Genomic DNA, 23,992 nt, shown 5'->3' with positions numbered 1-23,992 from the left:
AAGGCATCTGTCGGATTTCACCTGTTATCCCGCTGTAATTGATCATGGCTGGAACGTTTGCGAAGAATTCGCCAATTTGTACAGCAGATAAAACGTCCTGCTTGCATCCGCTCAGAGCGCTCCATGCATTTTGTATCCAGGATTCAGTTTGTTTCGTAAAAGCTCGTTGGCAAGATCCCGTGCTATGCTAATTATTTCGCTACCGTGAAGTGGTTTGATCACAGCGTTACCGTAAACAATGGGCTTTGTGCTGTAAAAGCAAACTACCCAAATGCTGCATCTCTAAACGCGAAGCTTATGTGCGAAGTGAAACTACAGCTGTGCCCCATCCCACATCAAAAATATCACCCCTTCCTCTGTTCAAAGCCGAAAAAGCAGAAGTGTTTTTGCTTGTGTCTGTTAGCGAAATATCTCCTGAACTACTGGACAGATTTCAGTGAAACTCTCAGAAAGTAATCACTGGATATACATCTAGAACTGATTCACTTTTGAAGTTAACTCAATTTAAGATGGCTGCCACAGCTAAGCAAACTTATAAACCACAAAAATGGCTATAAATCAATCAGTTTTGTATAAATTAGACTAAATTTTGGTGTGGTAGTAGCTGAGAGTCATCCCCAACTTCTCCTATGACCACTAACTGATGTGGTGAAATTTGTTTTGAAAACTTCACTATTAACTAATTCAGACGACTTTATCGGATTGTTAGCAAAATACCTCACGCGCCATTGGATTGATTTTAATGAAACTCTCGGAAAGCATTCTTTTGGTATACGTCTTCAACTGATTAAGTTTTGGAGTCAACCCAATTCAAGATGGCCGTCACAGCCAACCGACCATCGGAAACACAAAAATGGATACAACTCTGACAATTTTACAGATTTTGAGCTAAAGAATGGCGTGGTAGTAGCTGAGCCTCAGCCCTAACACATATTCTGAGCATTACATTTTGCACAATATTTTTGTCTCAAACTTTGGCATTAAGCGTTAGAGTTAACCATGTTTGTCTGTTAGCAAAATACCTCATGAAGCACAGGACATGATTCAATGAAACTCTCAGGAAGTAATCACCGGATGCACATCTACAGCTGATTGGCTTTTGGAGTCCACTCAATTTAAGATGGCCAGCTAATCAATCTTGGAATACACAAAAATGGGTATACTGTAGAGAACTCTACAGATATTGAGCTAATATTTGGTGCGGTCGTAGCTGAGCCTCGTCCTCAGGACGTATTCTGAGCGACAAGCTTTCAGCCAGTGAAAGTAGTCTCCTTCCTGGTGCAATACAAAACAAAATAAGAAAATTAAATCCTTCAGAAACTCTGCTGGCCAGTAGTTGGTGTGTAGTAATGTGCTTTGGGCAATTTAGATATGATGCAACATATTCCTACCTTCAAAATCTGATGCAACGTAAATATGAAAGGTTCATCTTAAAAACACAGGAACAGGAAAAAATATAAAGAAAAAGTCAATAACTTTTTTTAATCGAAGAGCCTTATTTTTATGAGTCCAAAACTTTTCAATTCATGTTTTTCTGTGTTTTTTCTTCTTCTTCCAGGAGCTAAAAAACATTGCTCATAGTAGTCAGATTTAAGTTTTCCAGGGTAAAAAAAAACAACCCAAAAAGACTAAACAAACAAACAAACAAATAAACAGAAAAAAAAACCCAGATAGAATCCAGAAAGTAATGTATTCAGTGTTGCTGGTTTTGGTTTTTTGCTCAAAATGTTTAAATCCAACTGGGACTTCTCCTTTCAACAACAGGGATGTGACCTGAAAATAAACACGGGTTTTTTGGTCTGAGTGGATTCTGGAGATCAGTGAAGCACAAAGAGTGGATATTGCTAAATATGGGAGAATATAGGCCAAAAAAAAAACAAACAAACATCAAAAACAAAACAAATTTCATTCTTGTGTACAGTGTTTAGTACATGACTGTATATTCGAATGATTGAGATTGAGTTTTTTGACTTAATTCGTCACTTCAGTGGATAATTATTGCTTTCTGACATGAATTGTGGGCAATCATGTAATTTGCCCGTGTGTGTGTGTTTGTCTGTTAGCAAAATAACCTACGGACCACAAGGATGGACGCCGATCTTCAACCGATTAATCTTTAGTGTCAACCTGATTCAAGATGGCCGCCACAGATCATCAACTTTCGCAAACATGGCTATAACTCAGTCCATTTTATAGATATCGAGCTCAAATTTGGTGTGGTAGTAGCTGAGAGTCACCCTCAGTACACACCCTGTCTGCTGACAGATTGTGCGAGATCTTCGTCACATTGGGACACAACGTGGCAGACATTTTGTTTGCGACCAGTGCTTTTTTTTTTTTTTGTCTTTGGCGCTCACGAGAATAAACCAGCTGAAGCGTAAAAACATCACCAAGTCCTGCAACATCTGGCTACAGGCGAGGGGGGGTAAAAAAAAAAAAAAAAAGAAAATCGTTGTCATCGACCTGCACCGAACTACCAGAGAGCCAAACACACGGTGGACGTATCAGGTTACTGGATCTTCTTGCATTAATGGGAAACGTCGCTGCTTCAGAGTCGGTTTACAGATGTTTATTTCGGGGACTTTTCGCCTCTCGTCTTCGAGCGGGAAGGCCTCGAATCGCTCCCTGGTTTGCCCACGTGTGCCTGCCTATCGCCTGAATTCAAAAGTAAAGACTGAGTGATAATGTTTTTGCCCACATCTGAGTGTATGTGTTTCTCTGAACTAAAGAAAACAAAAAATAGCTATTACTAAGTCAATTTTAAAGATATTCAGCTAAAGGTTGGTGTGGTAGTAGCTGAGAGCCATCCCCAACTTATGCTTTGAGCGCTAATAAATCGCAGGAAATGCGATTTTGTAACTTTGCCTTTAACTATTGGAGTCAACTCTGCCTGTCTGTTAGCAACATATCTCGGGAACCACTGAATAGATTTTACTGGAACTTTCAGAAAATACCCACTGGGTGTGCATCTAAAATTGATCAACTGTTGGACTCAATCCAATTCAAGATGGCTGCCACAGCCAACAAACCTTAGAAAACACACAAAAGACAATAACTTACCCAATTTTACAGATATTGAGCTAGAATTTGATGTGGTAGCAGCCGAACTTTGTCCCCAACACCTACTTTGAATGCAACACATTACACAACTCCACTGCTTAAAACCTTGGCAATAAATGTTGGCGTTAACGCTGTTTGTCTGTTAGTAAAATATCGCCTGAACTACCGGAGCAATTTTAATGAAACTTTCAAGAAATAATCACTGGATGAACATCTACTACTGATTGCCTTTTGTAGTGAACTTGATTTTAAATGGCTGCCACATCCAACCAACTTTAAAAAACACATAATGACCATAACTCAGTCGATTTTACAAAAAGCGGAGTAAAAATTTGACGTGGCAGTAGCTGAGAGTGCTTCACAACACATACTCCAAGTGAAGTGAAGTGAAATTTATTTATATAGCACTTTTCAGCAACAAGACAATTCAAAGTGATAAAAGATCATGCTAGGTAGCACATGAGACATGCATTTTTGTTTTTTTTTTATTATTTTCAAGATCTCAATCTCAGTCTAAAACTCTGGTAAGAAAGACGTCGGGTGACATGCATTTTTTCCCAGCAATGCGTGGCCTTTAATTTCCTTTTATTTCTTTTAAACTGGGTTTGAAAACAATCTAAGCCCTTTTGTGCTGAGCTCACAGAAGCTAATGAAATGAACATTTCAATGTTTTTCTCCCCCCCTCCCCCTTCCTTTTCGATGAGCTAAGCAGCAATCTGAAGTCAAATAGCCGCCGGTAACCAGCGGCTGATGTTTAGCACAAGCTCATTTAATTCCTTTTTATTATTTCTTAGCAAAGCTTCTCTGCTTCAGAAATCACAGGAAATTGATTCCATTATCTGCGGCGCTTCGCCTCTGTGTGCGTAGCACCTGCATATGAAACAGCCGCCATCTTAACATCTCTTGCCACGGAAGGGACATTGCTATTGTCATGGCAACAAACTCCCATCTTCCCCGAGAAGCCATAAGGCAAGGTGAGTTTATTTCGACATCACCTTTTATAAACTGGGCAACGGTAAACACTCCGCAATCGACGTGATGGTGTCTGGAGGATACAAGCGGACCGTTCCGAAAGGGTTTAAAATCCAGAATAAAGTAAAGGGCTCACCATGGTTTTAGACTGAGATCATCCTAGCACGAGAAATAACTGTTTTGGTCAAACCTCGCAAACGACATTTTGCGCAATCTCGTCAGACGTCTTAGTGCTCAGAGTATGCAATGGGAAATACTCTCAGCTACTACCACTCCAAATTTTAGCTCAATATCTGCAACATTGACTATGTTATAGCCATTTTTGTGTTTGCTTGCGTTGGTTAGGTGTGGTGGCCATCTTGAACTGAGCCGACTTCAAAAGTTAATCAGTTCCAGATGCACATTTACCGATCAAGTCCTGATAGTTTCATTAAAATCCATCCAGTGGTTCATGAGATATTTTGCTAACAGACAAACAGGGTTGACTCTAACATTTAAGGCTAAATTACTGCATAATAAAGAGTGCTTAGACTATGTAATGTGGATGATGCTCAGCTACTACCAAACTATATTTTATCTCAACATCTGCAGAATTGGCTGAGTTATAGCCGTTTTTGTGTTTGCTAAGTCCACATTGCTGTGGCGGCCATCTTGATTGGAGATGACTCCATAAGGTCAGTCAGTTGTAGACATGCATCCAGTGAATATTCTCTACAAAAACGCCTCCCCCTAGGGAGGTGTTTCGGTCATGTCCAACTGGGAGGAGACCCCGGGGAAGACCCGGGACACGCCGGGGAGACTGTGTCCGGCCTGGAAGAGCTGAAAGACGGTGGCTGTGGAAAGAGATGTCTGGGCCTTTCTCTGCTCAAGCTGCTGCCCCCCCGCGACCCGAATCCGGACGAAGAGGTAGAAAATGGATGGATGGAAAAAAAACCAAAAAAAAACAATCAAAACAAAACTTCCTTTCCATTTTTTTTTTAATCTTCTGAGCAGACCTAATGCAACAACTACTTTTTATCTCAGGCAATTTTTGCAGGCGTGGAGCTAAAATTTGGTGTGTTAATAACTTGGAGTCATTCCAAACGCATTCTCTGAGCATTAACTGATTTATTTTTAAAACTTTGGCATTAAGCACTGGACTCAATATTGTCTGTTAGCAAAATATCTCATAAACCGATAGGCACATTTTAATAAAAGCTTCGGTAAATAATCATTGGTTGCACCTCTACATCTGATTACTTTTCGGAGGGAGCACAATTTAAGATGGCCGCCACAGCCAACTGACTTTGGGAAACACAAAAACGGCTATGACTCAGCCCGTTTTACAGATAGAGCTAAAAATGTTGTGGAAGTAGTGGATTTTCCAAGACATTCTTCCACATACTGTTATTTATTTTAAGGATTCAACCAAAACAGCCGTAATCCAGTCGTTCTCATCATGAGATGATCTCAGTTTCAAACTTCAGCATGACAGGCTGCAGGCGATTCCTTCGACCACCGCCAGGCCCTTCATTTTAAACCACTAAGATAAAACGTTACCCACAAGATGTAAAACAGAAAGAACCCTAGCCAGAGCAGCACTTCGTATCGACATTCATTAACAAATTTGGTGGTTGAATGTTCAAAAATGCCTCTTTGCTGTTCAATTTGCTGCTTACTTTTTTAAAAAAAAGCCCCATCTCTAACCGTGAGAGAAAGGAGCGAGCGGGAGCGGAACAAAAAAAGGGCTCTTCATGTGGCCCCGTACTCAAGGACATCGCCACGGCACCTTGCAAAAAAAATAAATAAAAAAATCTAATTTCCGAGGTGTGAAATTTCCCTCGTTCTCTCCCGCGATAGCCACATTTCATAGCAGAAGCTAATTATGGGAGCTATAATTTCTCCGAGCAGTCAAGTCATCAGCAGGCTAAAATACAGAGCAGCTCACCGAATGACACAATATAATTACCGCGGCAAAAACAAATGCTCTTTACGAGTTTGGTCATTATATTTATGACATTTTAGTCAAGCAAAAAAAAAANGGGGGGAGTGCCTGTTTATATTGTCTTCAAATGCCATTTGGGTGTTGCTGAAATGGTTCGCTTATTTTTTACCCCCCGCTCCCTCAAACATCAACCTGCTTGCTTCGTGTTGTGCTTTTCAACAACATGGTTTCACCTCTGCAGCTGTCATTTTTTAAAATAAAAAAAAAAGAGTATCAACAGTTAAGCAACAAAACAAACACCCCTTTGACATCGTCTTCCTTTAAAAAAAAAAGAAAAGGGAGAAAAGCCTCAGACAAATTTAAGATTCACTAGGGTTGCAATCTGCATGCTAAGGCCCATCAATTTTTCATGGCTCTCACACTATGAGCACTCACAGCCAAAGGGGGGTAATGCAAAATTGATTTGTGTATTAAAACTGCTTAGCCAAGCAGGCATCACTGGGAAATGTAGTGATTACCCCTTTGGGACTCGAGAAGGCCAGGCTTTGCCAAAGTGACTGAAAGAACGACTTGAATAACTGTGTGATTTATTCTAAAACAAATGGCGGCTCCCACTGGGGGGACCTAAATTATTTTAGGCATTTTATTTATTTATTTTTTTTTTCTCTTTCGTTTTCCGAGCTGCTGAGAGATGGAACACGAACACGTCTTGCGGCGCATATCAATGCCAGAACGACAGCAGCCGATGTCAAAAGGAAGAGAAATCAGAGAGGATGAATGTAAAGGCAGTGACTTCCCGTCGAATCGAGCACATCAGTAACGTTGCGAGCGACGAAACACCCGTTATATCACCGCTCACTGCTATCTGAGTAATGTGGCGTGATATATTCTTAAGACATAAATGCTTCAGCGATACCCCATTAGTGGTGTCACAAACCATGATGGATTCCGAAATGATTCGGCAACTGTCTGGTATTTGGATCAGATAACAACCCGAACAGCTGAACAAATTCTCGTTTTAAACAAAGAAAGTTCAGCCTCATTTAGAACTCTGGTTATTATTTGTACCGCCAATATATCTGCCACACCAACACAAGTCTGAAGACAGCTGGTTCAAAGAAACTATAGCAATACATGATAGAATTTAGTACATACCTAGTATTTATTGGGTACTTATTTTGTATGTACCTGGTACTAAAAGGTACCAACCAAATTCACACACTAACTACGAACAAACATGATCATTATTAGATAGGTACAAGGTACTTCCTGGTCATGAACCTGGTAAATACTCGGTATATACAATTCCAAATTCACAGAGTATATACCTGGTAAGTTACCAGCCAAACACACACAAATTACATACAAACACAGTGGTATGAACCTGGCAAGTACCTGGTATGTAGCATTTAGGTGCCTGTTATATACCAAGGATGTAGCAGGTAAATTTCCAGTAAGTACCTTATACTCATCAGGTAAGTTTCTGGTAAGTACCTGTTATGTACCAAGTACATTCCTGGTAAGTACCTCTTATGTACCAGGTAACCTTCCACTAAGTACCTGTTACATACCAGGCAAGTTTCTGGTTAGTACCTGTTATGTACCAGGTAACTTTCTGCTAAGTACCTGTTACATGCCAAGTACCTTTCCCCTAAGTATCTGTTATGCATCAAGTAACTTTTTACTAAGTACCTGTTATGCCAAGTACATTTCCTCTAAGTACCTGTTATGTACCAAGTAAGTTTCTGGTTAGTAACTGCTACGTTTGAGGTAAGTTTCTGGTTAGTATCTGTTATGTACCAGGTAACTTTCCACTAAGTACCTGTTATGTACCAAGTAAGTTACCCTTAAGTATCTGTTATGTACCAGGTAAGTTTCTACTAAGTACCTGTTACATACCAAGTACATTTCCGCTATGTACCAGGTAAGTTTCTGGTTAGTACCAAGTAAGTTACACTTAAGTATCTGTTATGTACCAGGTAAGTTTCTGGTTAGTAACTGTTATGTACCAGGTAAGTTTCTGGTTAGTAACTGTTATGTACCAGGTAAGTTTCTGGTTAGTACCAAGTAAGTTACACTTAAGTATCTGTTATGTACAAGGTAAGTTTCCAGTAAGTACCTGTTCCGTACCAGGTAAGTACAGAGCTGCATTATGTAATAGGAGCAAAGAAACATGTAAAAACTAGAAACAAAAAAAAGTCTGTAGTTAAAGTTTGAGTTTGTCTGCTAACTCATTCTTTAACAAGCATACTAACACAGTTTAAAAAACATGAGCTCATATTAATCAATATTGTCTTCTGCTTCTCTAAAAGCTACTTAGATCATGGTTACAAATCACTGTTTTAGACACCGCTGCATAATTTATTATGTTTCATTTAATAGCGAACGTACCCATACCCTCAGGCTGTCTTTGTTGTGACAAAGAGGATCAACTTCTCAGAGGGCACTTCATTCAACAGAGGAGAAACTGTCTTATTGCGGTGCACAATAACACGACCCGTGTCTGCCCTGAATTTACAAGTGCTTACCTTTGTAGAATAACCTTGCTAAACTGCACAAAACACTATAAACACATACATATTTATCAAAGGACATTTGTTGGGGTCATGAAATGAGCTGCTGCAGACTCTCGTCCAGCTCCCCTGCTTGTTTATACCAAGCATGTCCTTGAGTGTCGAAGGAAGTGAATACCTGCTCTTGTAGAATATTTACCAGGCCCTGCTTTGGCAGTTCCAGCCATTATCAAAGGACTCCTTAATGCAGGTAAATGAGCCGAGGCTACAAACTCTGTTCGCTGTTTTTCGACGGAATTATTGAAATGTTCAACGGTACGATAAAAAATGTAGGATTTGTTGCTTGGGTTAGAGGAGGCAAGACACGGAAAGAATAGTTGTCAGAGATTTCGGGAATCGTAGGCATTGTTGCTACCTGCTGCTGAAAGGCAAAGTAATGTGTCCGTCTGTTAGCAAAATATCTCCTGAGCTACTGGACGGATTTTGTTGAAACGTTCAGAATGTAATCATTAGATGGACATCTACATCTGATTAACTTGTGGAGTCAACACGATTCAAGATGGCTGCCACAGCTAACTGAACTCATCAAACACAAAAATGGGTACAAATTAGTTGATTTTACAGATATTGACCTAAAGTTTGGTGTGGTAGTAGCTGAGACTGAACCCCTACCATGTATTATGATCACTAACAGATTACACAAAATCTTAGTTTAAAATGTTGACATTGTCTAATGGGAGTCAACTCCCTTTGTCTGTTAGCAAAATATTTTGTCAAAAATGGGACTGATTTTAATTTAACTTTTTAGGAAATATTCATTGCAAGTACCTTTACAGCTGATGAGCTTTTGGAGCTGACCCAATTCAAGATGGTCACCACAGTCAACTGAATTTAGAAAACACAAAAATAATTCAGTCAGTTTTATAGTTTTTGCCCCAAATCTTGGTGTGGTAGTAGCTGAGAGTCATTTATAAGACATACTCCAAGTGCAACTCATTGCACGTGATCTTTACTTAAAAATGTCGACATTAAATGTTGGAGTTTCAGAAAATAATCACTGGATGTGCGTCTACAACTGATCGACTTTTAAAGTCAAGCCAATTCAAGCCGGCCACCGCAGCTAATCAGCCTTATCCTTTATATTGCGCAAACGCCTACAACGCCATGATTTCTCGACACAAGACATTTTTTTAGTCTAAAACTGACATCTCGTATGCATTCCTTCAAGGAATGCTGGGCCTTTAAATTTCTTTGTTTTTTTTTTTTTTTGCCATCTTAAAATTCACACTGTTCCCACAAAATTACACGCCCATCAAGTCACCCTCCCACATTATGCTTTGACAAGTCTTCAACTCTGAAAAGCACTTAAAGGTCATTTTTATCCCGCAACATGAAAAGCTCAACTCTCATGAAAGTTCTTTAATCACTATTTGCAAAAGGAGCCCGAGCGCACGCTATTGTAGCTGCCAAATAAGTGGTGAGTCATCGCCGGTTAATGGTCAGCTCAACAAGCAGAGTTTAACACAAATGGAATGCCATTTCTTGATTATTGCTAGTGTCATGCAGGCTTAATTTAGTGCTGACCTGCATGTCAAAACATGTCCTCGACTGAAGGGCCCCCAGTGAAGCAGCGAGAGGCTGTGGCGAGATTGAGCTGATTTGATGGGCTGCTGTGCACCAGCAAGGAAAAGAAGTGGCTGAATATGACATATACACGAGATAATTATGTTGGATGCATGCACACGCACACACACTCTCCCCCTCCTAAAGGACGTGGGCTAAAACCAACTTGCAAAATTGCATTAAATTACTGCCAAGTAAAAACAGATCTATGAAGTGGTGGAAAGTTTGAGGGGGGGGAAAAAAAATAAAATTACACGCCTCTGGTTTATCGTCTGTCGGCTGAGAGAGGGAAAAAAAAAAGAAAGAAAGAAATAAGGAAGCTTGTTGCCGTCAGGAAAAAAAGACTGCAACCTGTAGTTGAGAATATGACTGGAAATGGCAGCGCAGCTTTTTATCCATGTTTGAAAAGCAGCGACTGACCTTTACGACTAAGAGCTCAAACATGTCGTCGGCTACATCTGGGCTTTTTGGCTCGACAGTCGCTGGGCTTTTTCAGCGATTATGGAAATATTTGTAGATGTCTGTGCCTGGAGAAAGCCCAGGGGAGCATTTACTGGGCATGCCATCAAGCCTTCCCACAATCCAACTCCCATTTTGGTATTGGATTCTTCCTAGCGTGCCTTCTCAGTTGTTTCTCAGCCTGTAATTTTCTCCCCACTGATAGCTTTAAGAAAAATAGGAGCATCAATGTGGGGATTTGTGATATTTCCCTGCTACACCACAGCTGCTGCAGGGACACAACTGAATAGCATACATGAGCTAAATCACATTGAAGGACATTCTGTATATGACAAAAAAGGTGATCTTACAAAAGTAAGACTCTTTGTCTGGAAATAAATCCATCAATAATGACAAAAGTCAAATCATGATTGAGAGCCTTCTAGTGTTACAAAAACCAACACATTTTACATTAGTCTTGAGCATCAGTACAAATGCCTTTTGCAGTTCTGGTGCTTATTATTAATTGCCAAAAGGCAGGTAATGTTTTTGCTGATGCTTGTGTGTGTGTGTGTGTCTGTTATCAATGGATCTTGTGAACCAGTAGACCCATTTTAATGAAACTCTCAGAAAGCAACCGTTGGATGTAAATCGACAACTGATTAAGGTGGTTGCCACAGCTAAGTGACAGAAAACACAAAAACCGTCTATACCCAAGTCAATTTTTACAGCTATTGAGCTGAAATTTGGTGTGGTAGTAGCTGAGAGTCACCCCCAACTTATACTCTAAGCGCTTAACTAGCTGAAGCGACACATGTGTTTGAAACTTTGCCAATAAGTGTTGGAGATAACTTTGTCTCGTAGCAAAATATCTCCTCGCAAATTTGAATGAGACTCTCGGAAATTAATTGCTGGATGTACATCTACAACTCACTGTCCTTAAAATGGAGATAAATCAGTCAAATTTCTAGATACTGAGCTAAAATTTGATACATTAGTAGTTTATTATAATTCTCAACACGTACTCCGAGTGCGAAAAAAGATAATGGAATATCGCAGGATAATGCCAGGCCTAAACATACACAAAAAGCCAATTTCACCAATTTTGCCAAATGCCGAAATTGCTGTGTGTGCATGAAAAGCAAGCGACATCGTTTGTATTTTAAGGGTGTGGCAAAATGGGTCAACAGCACCACTTTTTTATGACAACCTGTTTGACTACATTCACATACTGTATACATAAAAAAATTAGGTACACGGGTTCATCTGATTAGGACCTACAAAAAAAAAAAAAAAAACATTTTTGAAAAATTTGGCCTAAATCCAACAGGAAGTCGGCCATTTTGGATAAAAGATGCGATTCTGGCATTTTAAGCACATAATTTAACAAACTCCTCCTAAAGATTTTGACATATTTACTTCAAAATCGGTTATCATATTCATAAGACGTGTGATTAATGGTAACAAGTAAATGAGTTTCTGACACTCAAAATTTGACTTCTGACCATAAATCAAACTATTGTAAGTCATGTCATGATCAATCTCACACCATGAAATAAAAACAGGATCGAAGTCAAGATATCGTCTGATTTGACCCATATTAGTTAATGTTTAATATCTGTTGTGGCCCGAACACAGCTGCATTTGATAATCCAGGCATACATACAGCATCCCGTATTGCAGGTAGAGTGTCTGTATGTGAATGCAAAAAAAATAGGATGACAAATGCCATAATGTTAGAAATAAAAACAACTGTGTTTTTTGTTTAAGTGAATAGTTCTTCCAGTTTCTCAAATGGAAAAGGCCAGTTTATGCATCTTATTATACAGTAATATATATATATTCCTAATTTTCAATCTGACATTCAATGAACCATTAAGTATTTGTTGTTTAAGATAAATTCTTACTCCACTTTTTTTTTTTTTTTTTTTACTTTACAATTTTAGGTAACACAGTGGGAAGGATTTCTATTGTAAAACCTAAATATGTGTTTCAGCATCTGTGAGGTTTGATCTGTGTATTTACTTTATCTTTAACAAAAAGATAACATTCAAAATCTAAGCCCGGATGCAAATGTTTTTTTGTTTTTTTTTAAACCACTGAGCTTCAAGACAGATCTGTAAGTGCACTATCTCCAGAACGTGGGAGGATCTTATCTAAGCTTTCCTGCCTCATGAAATATTCAGTATCCTGGCCACCAATCTCCGCTGTCTCAGGATGTTATGTCCGATACAGAGACAGGGGTGCTGGGAAGAGAATAGGAAATTGCTTTGGACTCCAGCACTGTATGATCAGTATCATCAAGGCAAAGAACCTCATTCAGCCCCTGTATTCTATGGTGCCCTTTGCTGCATGCATCCACGGCAGTCAGATTTCATTGACTGTGCAGGGTGTGTTTGTGTGTGAGGCCCCGGGTTTGTGATGGGTCTTTGAGATAGGGGTGGCAGGTTATATAACGAGGGGGGGGGAAGGCTGCGGAGGAGTTGAGCGGCAGACCGTGGCTTGACAGCTCTCTGAAAGTAGAAGGAAGGTCTAATGCGCATGAGTGACAGTTATGTCGAGATAAAGCTTCCTGTCGGTCTGCAGCAAGTGTTGCCCACCGTCGACTGCCAGCCCCCCCACCACAGTTTACCCTCGAGGAGCTTAGCAGACAGGACAAAGGAGAACTTAAGTACTGTGTAACCCCTCGACATTAGGCAAAACAAAAATCTTGACACGTGTTTTTAGACAAATTTCGCCATCTACGTCAACCAGTGGTCTATCTATGGGGTTGTGACGTTTGCAGGGCAGAACAACAAGAAATAATTCAGGCTAGTTTTAACTTTTCAGTCGATATATATCTTTTTAGAATAGTAGCTATTTTAATTATTCATTTTGAACATATTCAGTCATTTTGGAATTTTGAGACAGATGTCTGAATCTGTCTCTATGCATTAACAGAACCATTAAGGGAAGCAGCTAGCTTAGTTTTTTGTTAAAACATCTTTATTACTGTTTAAATTTTAGACAGGTTTAGAGCAGTTCTGTTTGTGTCAGGACTGTGTTCTTTGTGATCAGGGTTCTCAACTTTGAGAGCAGGACTCAAAGGTCAGACCATTTAACTGCTTTTCTGCCACAGTAAATATTGCAGATACAAATCTAAACCCCCCATTTCCCGTCTGTTAACACAAGGAAATAGCTAGGAAACAGTTAACTTAGTTAAAAAAAAAAGATTTAGCTAGCTCACAAGTGTGCCAGCACAAAACATACATTTCCTGTTGTAAAAAAATATACTGCCATGAATTCATAATCTGTTTATTTACCTTACTTTGTTGAATTATACTCGTTTCTAATACTTCAGCTTTAACATGGCTGATATTTATTGACATTCTGTACTAATGTTATTCTTAGATACAAAATTGCTGCGCACGCCTGGCAGAAGAACCCGTCAGAAAGATCTTCAGCTGCCACCTCCGACAGCGCTTCGACCGCAGCCCAGCAGAGGCGTGGGATGCGGTTAGGTTTGTTGGTATAATTGATCAAATTGAACGAGGGAATCAGCGCAGGCTTTGCTACTGCCTGGTGTCCCGAGGTTTATTGTCCAATCCATTTTTATTTAAGAATTACCATTTGAGCTCCAAAGCTAAAAAAAAAAAAAAAAAAATCAACTGGCATCCCTCTGATAGTTGTAAATCTGACTGTCAGAGGTTTCTCTCTAATTCAGACAACAAAATGCAACATGTCTGCCTTGCACATGAAAAGTGGTGATAGCTGTAGTGGTAAACTATTTATTTGCACTTCTGTCACTTTGCATCTCATTAAATTAGTCTCAAATGAAATACCCTACAACCTCTGTTAGTTAACATGCTGCAACAGTGTTTAAATTAAAAAAAACAAAAAAACTGCAGAGGACCCCATTGTCATCATCGTGTATTACTAATAGTATTCAGCCGGTTTACAAGCACAATAATTAGCAAATCTCACTGGTGTTCGGACTTGCAACTGGAACACATAAGTAGGGGGTGATGTCATTCCCAGCTCGAGTTCTGACTTCCGAGGTAAACGAAACACAGCAATAATCCCTACTGACTCACGTCCAGGAAGACGATTCTGGAAGCCAAATAATCAGACATGTTCCATTGGGGCTGGGGCTGTTCTAGGGGAAAATTCAACATGCAACATGCCGGCAACCTCCCTACGGCCTGTGGGGCAGCCTGAAGCAAGAGGCCGGTGTGCAAGCACAGAGGAGAAGGAAAATGTGTTATATACACAGGATAACAGTTACCCCTGCTGATACTGTCCGTCCTGGCATTGCCACTGGGGTTTTCTCATATGAGAGGCTCAGCTCATAATGCCCCTAAACCACATAGTTATTATGTGTCTGTTGCTTTATTTATGCTTTCTTACATACCAATTTTAAAATATATATATTTATTATGAAATCATGCTTTTTAAAATTTTGCCCTTTTTGCTCACTTCCTCTCCATAATCCTAACACTCATGAACGTCACTCAACCACACTGTGACACACTGTCAACCCCCCTCCCCCACATACGGGCGAGCTCAAAAATACAAATAAACCAAAAATAAAGCCAAAATGAAAAAAGCTGTCCATATAAAGAACACCCACTCTTGCTGCTTCCATAGGATTTAAAAGAGTAAGCAGCGGTCAAATGTATTGATTAACTCATCATGATCTGTGTGGACACCTCTATAACAGCAGGAGCTTTATCTGTTTGCTGCTCTGGAGCATTCAGGCGAGTGCTAACACATGCCAAGATGGAAAAACATCAGCAACGGCCTTAGAGAAGCTAGTGCTACTGATCATCAATCTGGGGAGGGTTATGAGGTCCTTTCCAAACAATTTGGAATCCATCATTCAACAGGGAGAAAGCTAATTCACAAATGGAAAGCATTTAAGACAGCTGCCAGTCTTCCCAGGAGTGGATGTCCCGACAAAATCACCCCGAGTCAGACTGTGCAATGTTCAGGGAAATTGCCAAAAAAAAAACCAAGAGCTCCATCTGAGACTCTACAGACATCAGTCAGCAGGTCAAATGTTAAAAATCACGACAGTACAACCACAAAAAGACTGAACAAAGACGGCTTGTTTGGAAGGTTTTCCAGGACAAAGCCTTTTCTCTGTAAAACAAACATTGCAGCATGACTTGGACAGATGAGGGCAAAACAGAGCTGTTTGGTGATAATGCACCGTGCCATGTTTGGCAGAAACAATCACAGCCTATCAGCACAGGCACTTCATGCCAACTGGCAAGCACGGTGGTGGAGGAGGGATGATTTGAGTTTATATTGCAGCCTTGCAGTCAAAGAGTTGACCATAAACTCCTATGTATACCAAAATATTCCAGACTCAAATGTGTGTATGTCCAATAGATAAAGCTAAGACCAAACCGGGTGATGAAATGATCCCAAACACAGCAGTACATCTACAACAGAACGTCTGGAGACAGAAAAGAATCAAAGTGTAGAAATGCTGCGGTGGGACCTTAAGGGAGCAGAAATGAATCTCACAACCCTCAATGAACTGAAGCAATGATGGAAAGCAGAGTGGGACAAAATTTCTCCACAACCATGTGAGAAACTGAGACAGTCATACAGAAAATAACTACCTCAAGTTATTGCTGCAGAAGGTGGTTCTAAAAGCTATTGACCAGATCACTTTTATTATGTCTTGACAGGTAAACCCTTTAGAATTCAAAGAGGGTGGATTTTCTTTTTTTCCCCATGACTGCATAATATAATTTCTTTTTTTTCCACATTGACGTACTTTGAGTATAATGTGTGCCATAAATAAACTTTATCCACTTACTTCATTGTTATAAAATGTTAACCTGCAGTTTGAGCCTACATACAGTATGTAATAAAGTATTTTTGCTTCAGTTTTGCTCTGAGTACTTTTATTAATACCACTCTGCCTCTCTTTTAAGTGATTGCACATTATACACTCTCGTCTGGCAACCACTGATAAAGGAGTACAGGAGATTTGTTTGACAGTGTACTGATGTTGAGCAGATTTCATACAAAGCAGACCAGAACAGTGGCTACTATACTTGTAGCTTCTGTATAGCCAGTTTGAATTAAAGCCTGAGGCGTGAGGATCCCACGCAACTCTGACAGCCATCAGCTGTATGTTTACTTGGCTGTGTGCAAGATGTGTGAACAACACTAACCGGTTGCCCAGGCTCTGGATAACAGCTCGGCCCGGTGCACGAGGAGTCCTGCTGCTTTAATTTCTGCTACTAGCTCAGCTGGGCAGAGGGACAACCTCTGTCAGCGAGCAGTCTGCCCGCTGAGCCAGACGACAGGGAGAAGCTGCGCCAAGGCACCCAGCCAGAGGCTTTACAGGCGGGAGCGCCTGGCCCAGGCTGAGACCGATTCACCAGCTGAATGTCCACCTGGGCGATAAACGTTTTAGACTCCACTCGCCCCTCGAGGCTCACAGCAGGATGTGGACACAGAGCCGCTGCTGTCCTACACAACAGAGCCAAATCCAGAGAGAAGAAGAGACTAAAACTACAATAAAAACGGTTACATATTTAAAGAATATTTGGCAAAGCTTTCAGTGTGAGCAGATTTGTTTTAAAGCCGGAGTCAGTGAGTTGAGTTTTGGAAGAGCAACTATTATGAAAAAAAAAAAAAAAGCTGCAATAATGTGAACATGCAATGAGCATCTCAAATAAGCGTAATTTAAATTTATTTTGAATTAATGAAAATGATAATTTGCCAGTATTTAATACAAAAGCTTTTGGATTCCCTTTTTAGTTTGCTTTACAATAAGGGCTGCAGTTAACCCTAACAAAAAAAAAAGAATGTCAACTATAACACTGTATTAACATCCTATTTATTAGAGGTAAAAAGAAATTACCAGTAATATTTGCATTAAAATGAACCATATTCGAAATTTAAATAGGCTGTGGGTTGTTTGTAGCTCCATTTATGGTGAAATTGTGGAAAAATGTGAAACTCCTGCGTTAATATGGAAAACAGTGTACCATTAATTGTGTGTATGAGTGTCAGTTGCCATGGTTACCTGTGCTGATATGTGCTGTGAATTGTGATTTATATTTGAGCCTGTGCTTTGATGTGTGGTCACTGTAAAAGAGATGTTTAATTTGGATGTTTGTTCATAAGCAGAGATGAAAATGCTTCTAGAGATGGGTTAAAACTCTATAAACTACAGTAGGTTTATGTTTTATTTTTTCTTTACTTTTTCTTTTACAGCAGACTTTCTAAAAAGAAAAGGAAAAACAAAAACAGGTCATCAGCTTTTGTTGAAGATACAATCAGGACCAGTTGAGGTAAAGTGGCACACGTCCTTAGCATGAAGCACAGACAGATAAATTATGGAAAGGAAATCAAGGTAATGACTTTCATTTACTCAATAAGATGATATTAATTATCTGTCCGACTGATTAGGAGTCCAAAATTACTGAGAGACTTGCCTTGAGATAAATGGCTTTCCGATCGAAATATAATGAAAACCTTTGCGGGTCTTCCAACCAACCACTCATCAATTTACATATAATTTACGCAGATTATACTCTAACTCAAACGGCTCCACTTTCTTTTGTTTTCTTTAGGGACTTTGATGTTATCACAAACAGCCCCCTCCCCCACTGCCACCCTGCGTGGAAAAGTAATGAAATGATGAATTTGTGAAACAACCGCAGGGTGACTATGATGAATTTTGTGGTATCTCTCAGACTAATAGCTCTGTCAACAAGAAGAACTCTATAGACGAGCACAAATGGGCAAAGCAATCATGGTATTTGTGGTTTGATGCACAAAAGCTTGAGCAGAAAGGGGGGGGGGGCGTAGTGTCAATCGAGGCCGCGAACATCTCCCTGATGAGAAAAGTTAATATGGCATTGATTACTGAGGCCACTATGTTTTTCACCCAATAAACGCTAAAAAAAAATGCAGCTTCCATCAACCGTCTGTGCGAATTCACATTTGTTTTTACCAGAATGGTTGCGGGCAAAGTGTTCTTGACCGCTATGTTCTCAAGCTCTTTCAGGCTAATAGGAAAAGGCATTGAGGGATTACTTTAAAGCCCCAGAACAAAGACTTCGAAAAGCACCGGTTTCAAACATTACTGTCGATATTTAAACCTTTAGGTTGGCAGGTGAAGATTTCTCTGACTGTAGAGGAAGAATGTGTAGGTGGGAGTAACCTTTCAAACATCTGACTGCAGTTGTAGTACATCCCTGGGAGGAGGTTCGGCTTCAGAAGGCAAGCCTAAATTCAAAAACAGAGGATGTTGGGTTTTTTTCCACTAAAGAGGTTCAAGTGCTAAACTATGGCTGGTGCTAGAGCTGGTTTTTAAAATGCAGTTAAGAACTCGTTTGGTTTTCCACAGCCAGAGAGCCGGCTTGAAAAAAACCTGAATAACTGCCTGACAACAGTACTCATCAGAGCATTACGCCAAAAGGTCATAGAGCCATTTGCAGCTGCTACTACAAGACTTTTTGTTGGTGATATTCGCTTAAAATGATGAAGTTATGACTCCGTTAGTCAAGTTGGAATTTTAAGATCTCTAAATATTTGGAGTATTTGTTGTGACCAACTCTCAGCTACTAGCAGATCAAATCTTTAGCTCAATAGTTGTAAAGATGACAGAGTTACAGCTAGTTTGCTAAAGTCGACCAGCTCTGGCAGCCATCTTGAATCGGGTTGATTCTAAAAGGGAATCAGTTGCAGATGCACATCCAGTGATTACTTAGAGAGCGTCAATGAAATTTATCCACTAGTTTATGAAATGCTTTTTGCTGACAGACAAACACACACACACAGGCAATTACATCTAGTCATCAATCAGTATGCTTATCCAGTTTTCCTTTCGTTCTTGCAGTCAACAAAACCTAAAGAGCTATAAGATAAAAAGGGGAAACATCATCCCAATGCTTGGTAAGTTGCAGTCAAAAAATATTTGAAGATTTGTGAATAAAACAAAAGAGTTTTGAAGGCTATCAACAGCAAAATATGCACTGGAAAAACCACATGATACATTAAACAAGCCACTGGTTCCATTTGAATTCTTATTCCTCAGAGGTCTCTGACTGGTCTTAGAGTCACTCTGAAGTCCATAAGTACAACTCAAAACACACAGCTGGTGTCAATGAAACAATCTTTGGAGACAAAAATGTGGAGTTCTGCTGCAGGTGGTGTAATCATCTCAGAGCCCTAATATCAAACTTCTTGCACAAGCTAAGACCATAAATGGAACACCGGCCAAGTTTATATCTGAAATAAGCTAGACTCCAACAAGATGTCTAATGTCCTCTTTATTAAAAGGTTGCGCATAACCTTAACAGCTTAGACCTCCAGCATGTTCAAAACCACTAATTAATCACATTAAATACACATTGTTTCTTTGTTCTGTGTGTGTGTTTGTGTGGGCGTGCTGGAAAAGGAACATGTTTGCAAATGGCCAGCTGCTTAAGTTCTGTTTTTTGGTGTGCGCGCGTGCGTTGTCAGCCTGCCCACCGCCTCGACGGTGTGCATGTCTGACCACATACCAATCAGCTTCCTGGATAATGAGTGTAATTGATTGGAGCCTCATTCAGATTCTGTGGAATAGAGCATGCAAATTGTCCTTTCCAAGTCGTAATGAGAGCCCTGTTTAATGGCACAATCAAAAATTTTCACTTTTAATTTTTACAAACTGAGGCAAGTGCTCTGTGCTGATTGCATGGTTGTACACCAAAACAAAGGCTCCTAGGAGCAAAAGGTAAGTGCCTTATCTCCATTTACAGAGAGAACATGCCACTTTGTGTATGTACCTATGAATGTATGATGAAAATAAGAGCATTCCGATTCTCATTTTTTCTGTTGTATGTTACCATTGAACACATCTGGCACTAGGTCTATAAAAGTTACCCCTTATGGTCGACTGAGGACTGCTACCTGCTGAGACTAATTCACCGCCATGTTTACCATGTCAATCCTTGTAACAGAGAAAGCACACATTAGTTTAATGGCAAGCCCATTTTCAGCCACAATTAGGCTGTAAATGCTTTAAATTAGACATTTGCATTTCAAATTTACACACACTGACAAATAAAAAGTTAAGCACTCAGATGGAGTGGTGGAAATTAAACGAAACTACACATGCTGAATGTTGATGTGACTGTTTTGCAATGAGTACAATATTGGATTAAAATGATAGTAAAGTTGGCAGTTCAGGCGCACTGTTGGTCAGTGGGGTGTGGCATGGTGATTTGGTATGGAATTGTTTGATACGGTTGTTGTATCTGTCCTGCTGCAAGTTGGACCACAGCTGTTGTAACTGGACCTCGTCAGATCAGCACTTAGTTGGAGTTGATGCCTGAGCTGAAGCCACGGATTGTTGTGTGGACAAGTGTTTTGTTGAAAGACCGTAGCAGGGTGCTGTCTCATGAGGGGTAAGACAAGTGGATAAAGGATGTCCCTGACATAGCACTGTGCCATCAGGATCTTCCGATCAATACCAGAGGTAACCTGAATCATATCCAGTTGACCCACATCAATGAACACATCATGATACCAGGAGAAATGTCTTTTTTTAACAACAATAGCAGGATTTGTCTTTTACTTTTGGTGCCAAAACATGCAAACATGATGCTCATCTATGGCAGTGGTGTCCAATTCTGGTCCTCAGGGACCGCAATCTTGCATGTTTTAGATGTTTCTCTCCTTTGACACACCTGATTTGAATGAATAAGTGATTAACTGGCTTCTGCACAACTTGAAGGCCTGCTGAAGAGCGAGGAAACATCTAAAACATGCAGGATAGTGGCGCTCCAGGACCCAGATTGGCCACCACTGATCTATTATAATGTAGAATTGAGATCCATTGCTGAATATGATACAATGCCATTCGACATTAGTCCATTATTACAGCACCACTCCAAATGCAACCATCTCTACCTTGGTGTTAGTAGCGGCCCACGCATGGGACGGTGAATCTTTAGGTCCACCGATGCCATTCGTCTTGACATGGTGCAGAATTACACAAGCTGTCGTAAAGAGTCTAATATCTGTGTCTTGATGGTGGGTTCATATGTGATGGGGTTCTTAATGCTCGGTGCATAATATGGCAATCCTCCTTGATGACATGTATGAGTGCTCTCATTTGTTCCAGCATCAGACCACTATGACATCTGTTCGCCCAACGTGTCAGGCCATTGCACAATACAATTCCACCTTAACCCCTCTCAGTCCCGTGCAAACCAACATGACCCCTATCAAATCTGTTGGTAATGCTGTCTAATGTGTCTACGAAGCATCCTTCTCAAATCTGCTCACTCCTTCTTGGTGCCCAACTTCTTTTTGTTAGTGAGTGTATATCTACCAATCCCTGCCAGCTGCTGATAGAAAACGGTACAGTGCGCCAAGTAACTGAAAGAATTTTGTCTTTACTGCACTTTTACAAACTGGACATACCAGCATTTTAAGTAGTCTTGTCTGTCCTGGACAAATAAATTAATTAAAAAAAACAAACAAACAAACAAACAAAGAGGATTTGCTTGTCTTGGGCTCTCACTTAGAGGAAGATTAATTTCCATTCAATATGTTAAACTGCTTAGAACCCAGGAGTTTTTCCACGCACTCGTCTTGTTGCATCAAACCCGCCCGCCTGCCCTGCGACCCTTTGGCCCATCCGTAATCCTTCAGGATCCCGTGGTCAATATCTTAAGATTGATTCACCTCTCCAGTCGAATAAACTATTAAATCCATTAGTGAGACAGCTTAGGCTTACTTTACATTTTGATTACAATCAATTGCCATCCCTCGCTGCACGTCTGATTCTGCGGTTCTGTCCAAGTGGTAAAACGCTTGACTCGGTAGACTTTGAGAGAGGCCTTACAAAGTGAAAATTTAGCCAATGACTCAAGTTATTAAGATCAATACATTGTGGCAGTGGAAGCACAAAATGAAAACTTCCATTGACAAGATGTAGAGGTGGGTGCAGAATGATAATGTAATGTGTTTCTTACAAACATTAATTTATGATGAATTTGGAACATTTGTGGCTTGCAGAAACATGGGATCTGAATCATAATAATTCTCATGTCAAGACATGGAAGAAATCAATTCTCCAAGTGCAAACACCTTTTATATTTTAACACAGATGATACAATTTGGCTGCCGACATAATTATGCATATTTCCCTTTTCACCTGTTACCTCATAACACTTAGCTCTGCTCCTCCATCCTGCACATTCATGCTAATGGCTCTTGGGTCCTGGATCGTTCTGGGAAACAGAGAGAGGCAAAAGTCAGCGGTTGACAAGGCAGAACAAACTTTTTGTTTTATTTTTTTGCACGAGTTGTATGTGTTACTATAATATGAAAACAAGTCATCACAAATGCTATACACTAACTAGTAGATGGCTAATTACAGTAAAATAATTTTAGTTTGTGGCGATTCAGGTATTCCACGGAGATTTCGATTTAGTGTACCATCCATCTATGAAGAAAATAAACTGTAAAATTCCTACTCTTCATTTGTATATACAGAAATTCTGCAAAATTCCCCATTCCTCATTTTAATATACAGAAACGTCTGTACATACTTGTCTTTATTTGATTTTCAACTTGTATATCTATTGTATGGTCTACCCTCCTCTTGCTATTTTATTTTGTGTAAAAACAAGCACCTTGGAGCAGCAAACCAAATTTTATTGTAATGCATATTATAATGACAATAAAGACGATTCCGATCTCTGTGTTTTATATTTTCCTGCCACCCTGAAAGATGGGCAGTCCTGCAGTTGTGTGTGTTCATTTGTCTCTGTCTGTTAGCAAAATATTTGATCAACTATTGGACAAATTTGAATGAAACGCTCAGAAAATAGTCATTAGATGCACGTGTAAAATTCAATCATTTTTTGAGTCAACCCAATTCAAGTTTGCCACCACAGCTAACCAACCTTAGCAAACATTAAATTGGCTGTAACTATGTCACTTTCAGGAATATTACGCTAAAATTTGGTGGGGTAGTAGCTGAGTGTCCTGTCCAACACACACACTAAGAGCTAATGGATCTCATAAAACTTTGGCATGCAAGGTGGCAATATGGATTCCTTCAGGGAATGCTACCATTTTTGTTTTTATTACAAATGCAAAGCCACTCATTTCTTAAGGTTTTTTTAATAACACTGATCTGGACATCTAACCACAGACCAAAATAGGAGTATAATAATTTTATTTCAAACAACACAGGATTAAGTTCCAAACTTCTTTACCCCCCTCTGTTTCAGTAATTAAGTTGGTATTTTTTAATGCAGCTTGGTTTGGACAAATCTGGGTAAAAATGTGCCCCAAATCCTCATTGGACACACTTATAAAACAAAAAGAAAAAGTTCTCATGTAAAGTTAGCTTTGAAGGAGCCACACAGTCATCTTTCTTCAGAGACCATTGTGTTTTTATTAGACATTTTGATTCTATCATCTCACCCATTATATTGGTTTTACAGTT

General features: G+C 39.8%; 1 protein-coding gene across 1 annotated transcript in view; it reads right to left on the bottom strand.

Annotated features, from left to right (window-relative positions):
• The window catches only part of elavl2 (ELAV like neuron-specific RNA binding protein 2), a 221,214-nt gene that overhangs the window by 86,629 nt on the left and 110,593 nt on the right, over positions 1-23,992 (bottom strand). The window contains exon 9 of the mRNA XM_037976428.1: positions 22,698-22,766. Coding sequence (XP_037832356.1) covers positions 22,698-22,766 — 69 coding nt within the window. The remainder of the gene's footprint in view (positions 1-22,697; positions 22,767-23,992) is intronic.

Source organism: Kryptolebias marmoratus, linkage group LG7 (assembly GCF_001649575.2).
Source record: "Kryptolebias marmoratus isolate JLee-2015 linkage group LG7, ASM164957v2, whole genome shotgun sequence".
Lineage (NCBI taxonomy): Eukaryota > Metazoa > Chordata > Actinopteri > Cyprinodontiformes > Rivulidae > Kryptolebias > Kryptolebias marmoratus.
This window is presented reverse-complemented; position numbering and strand designations above follow the sequence as displayed.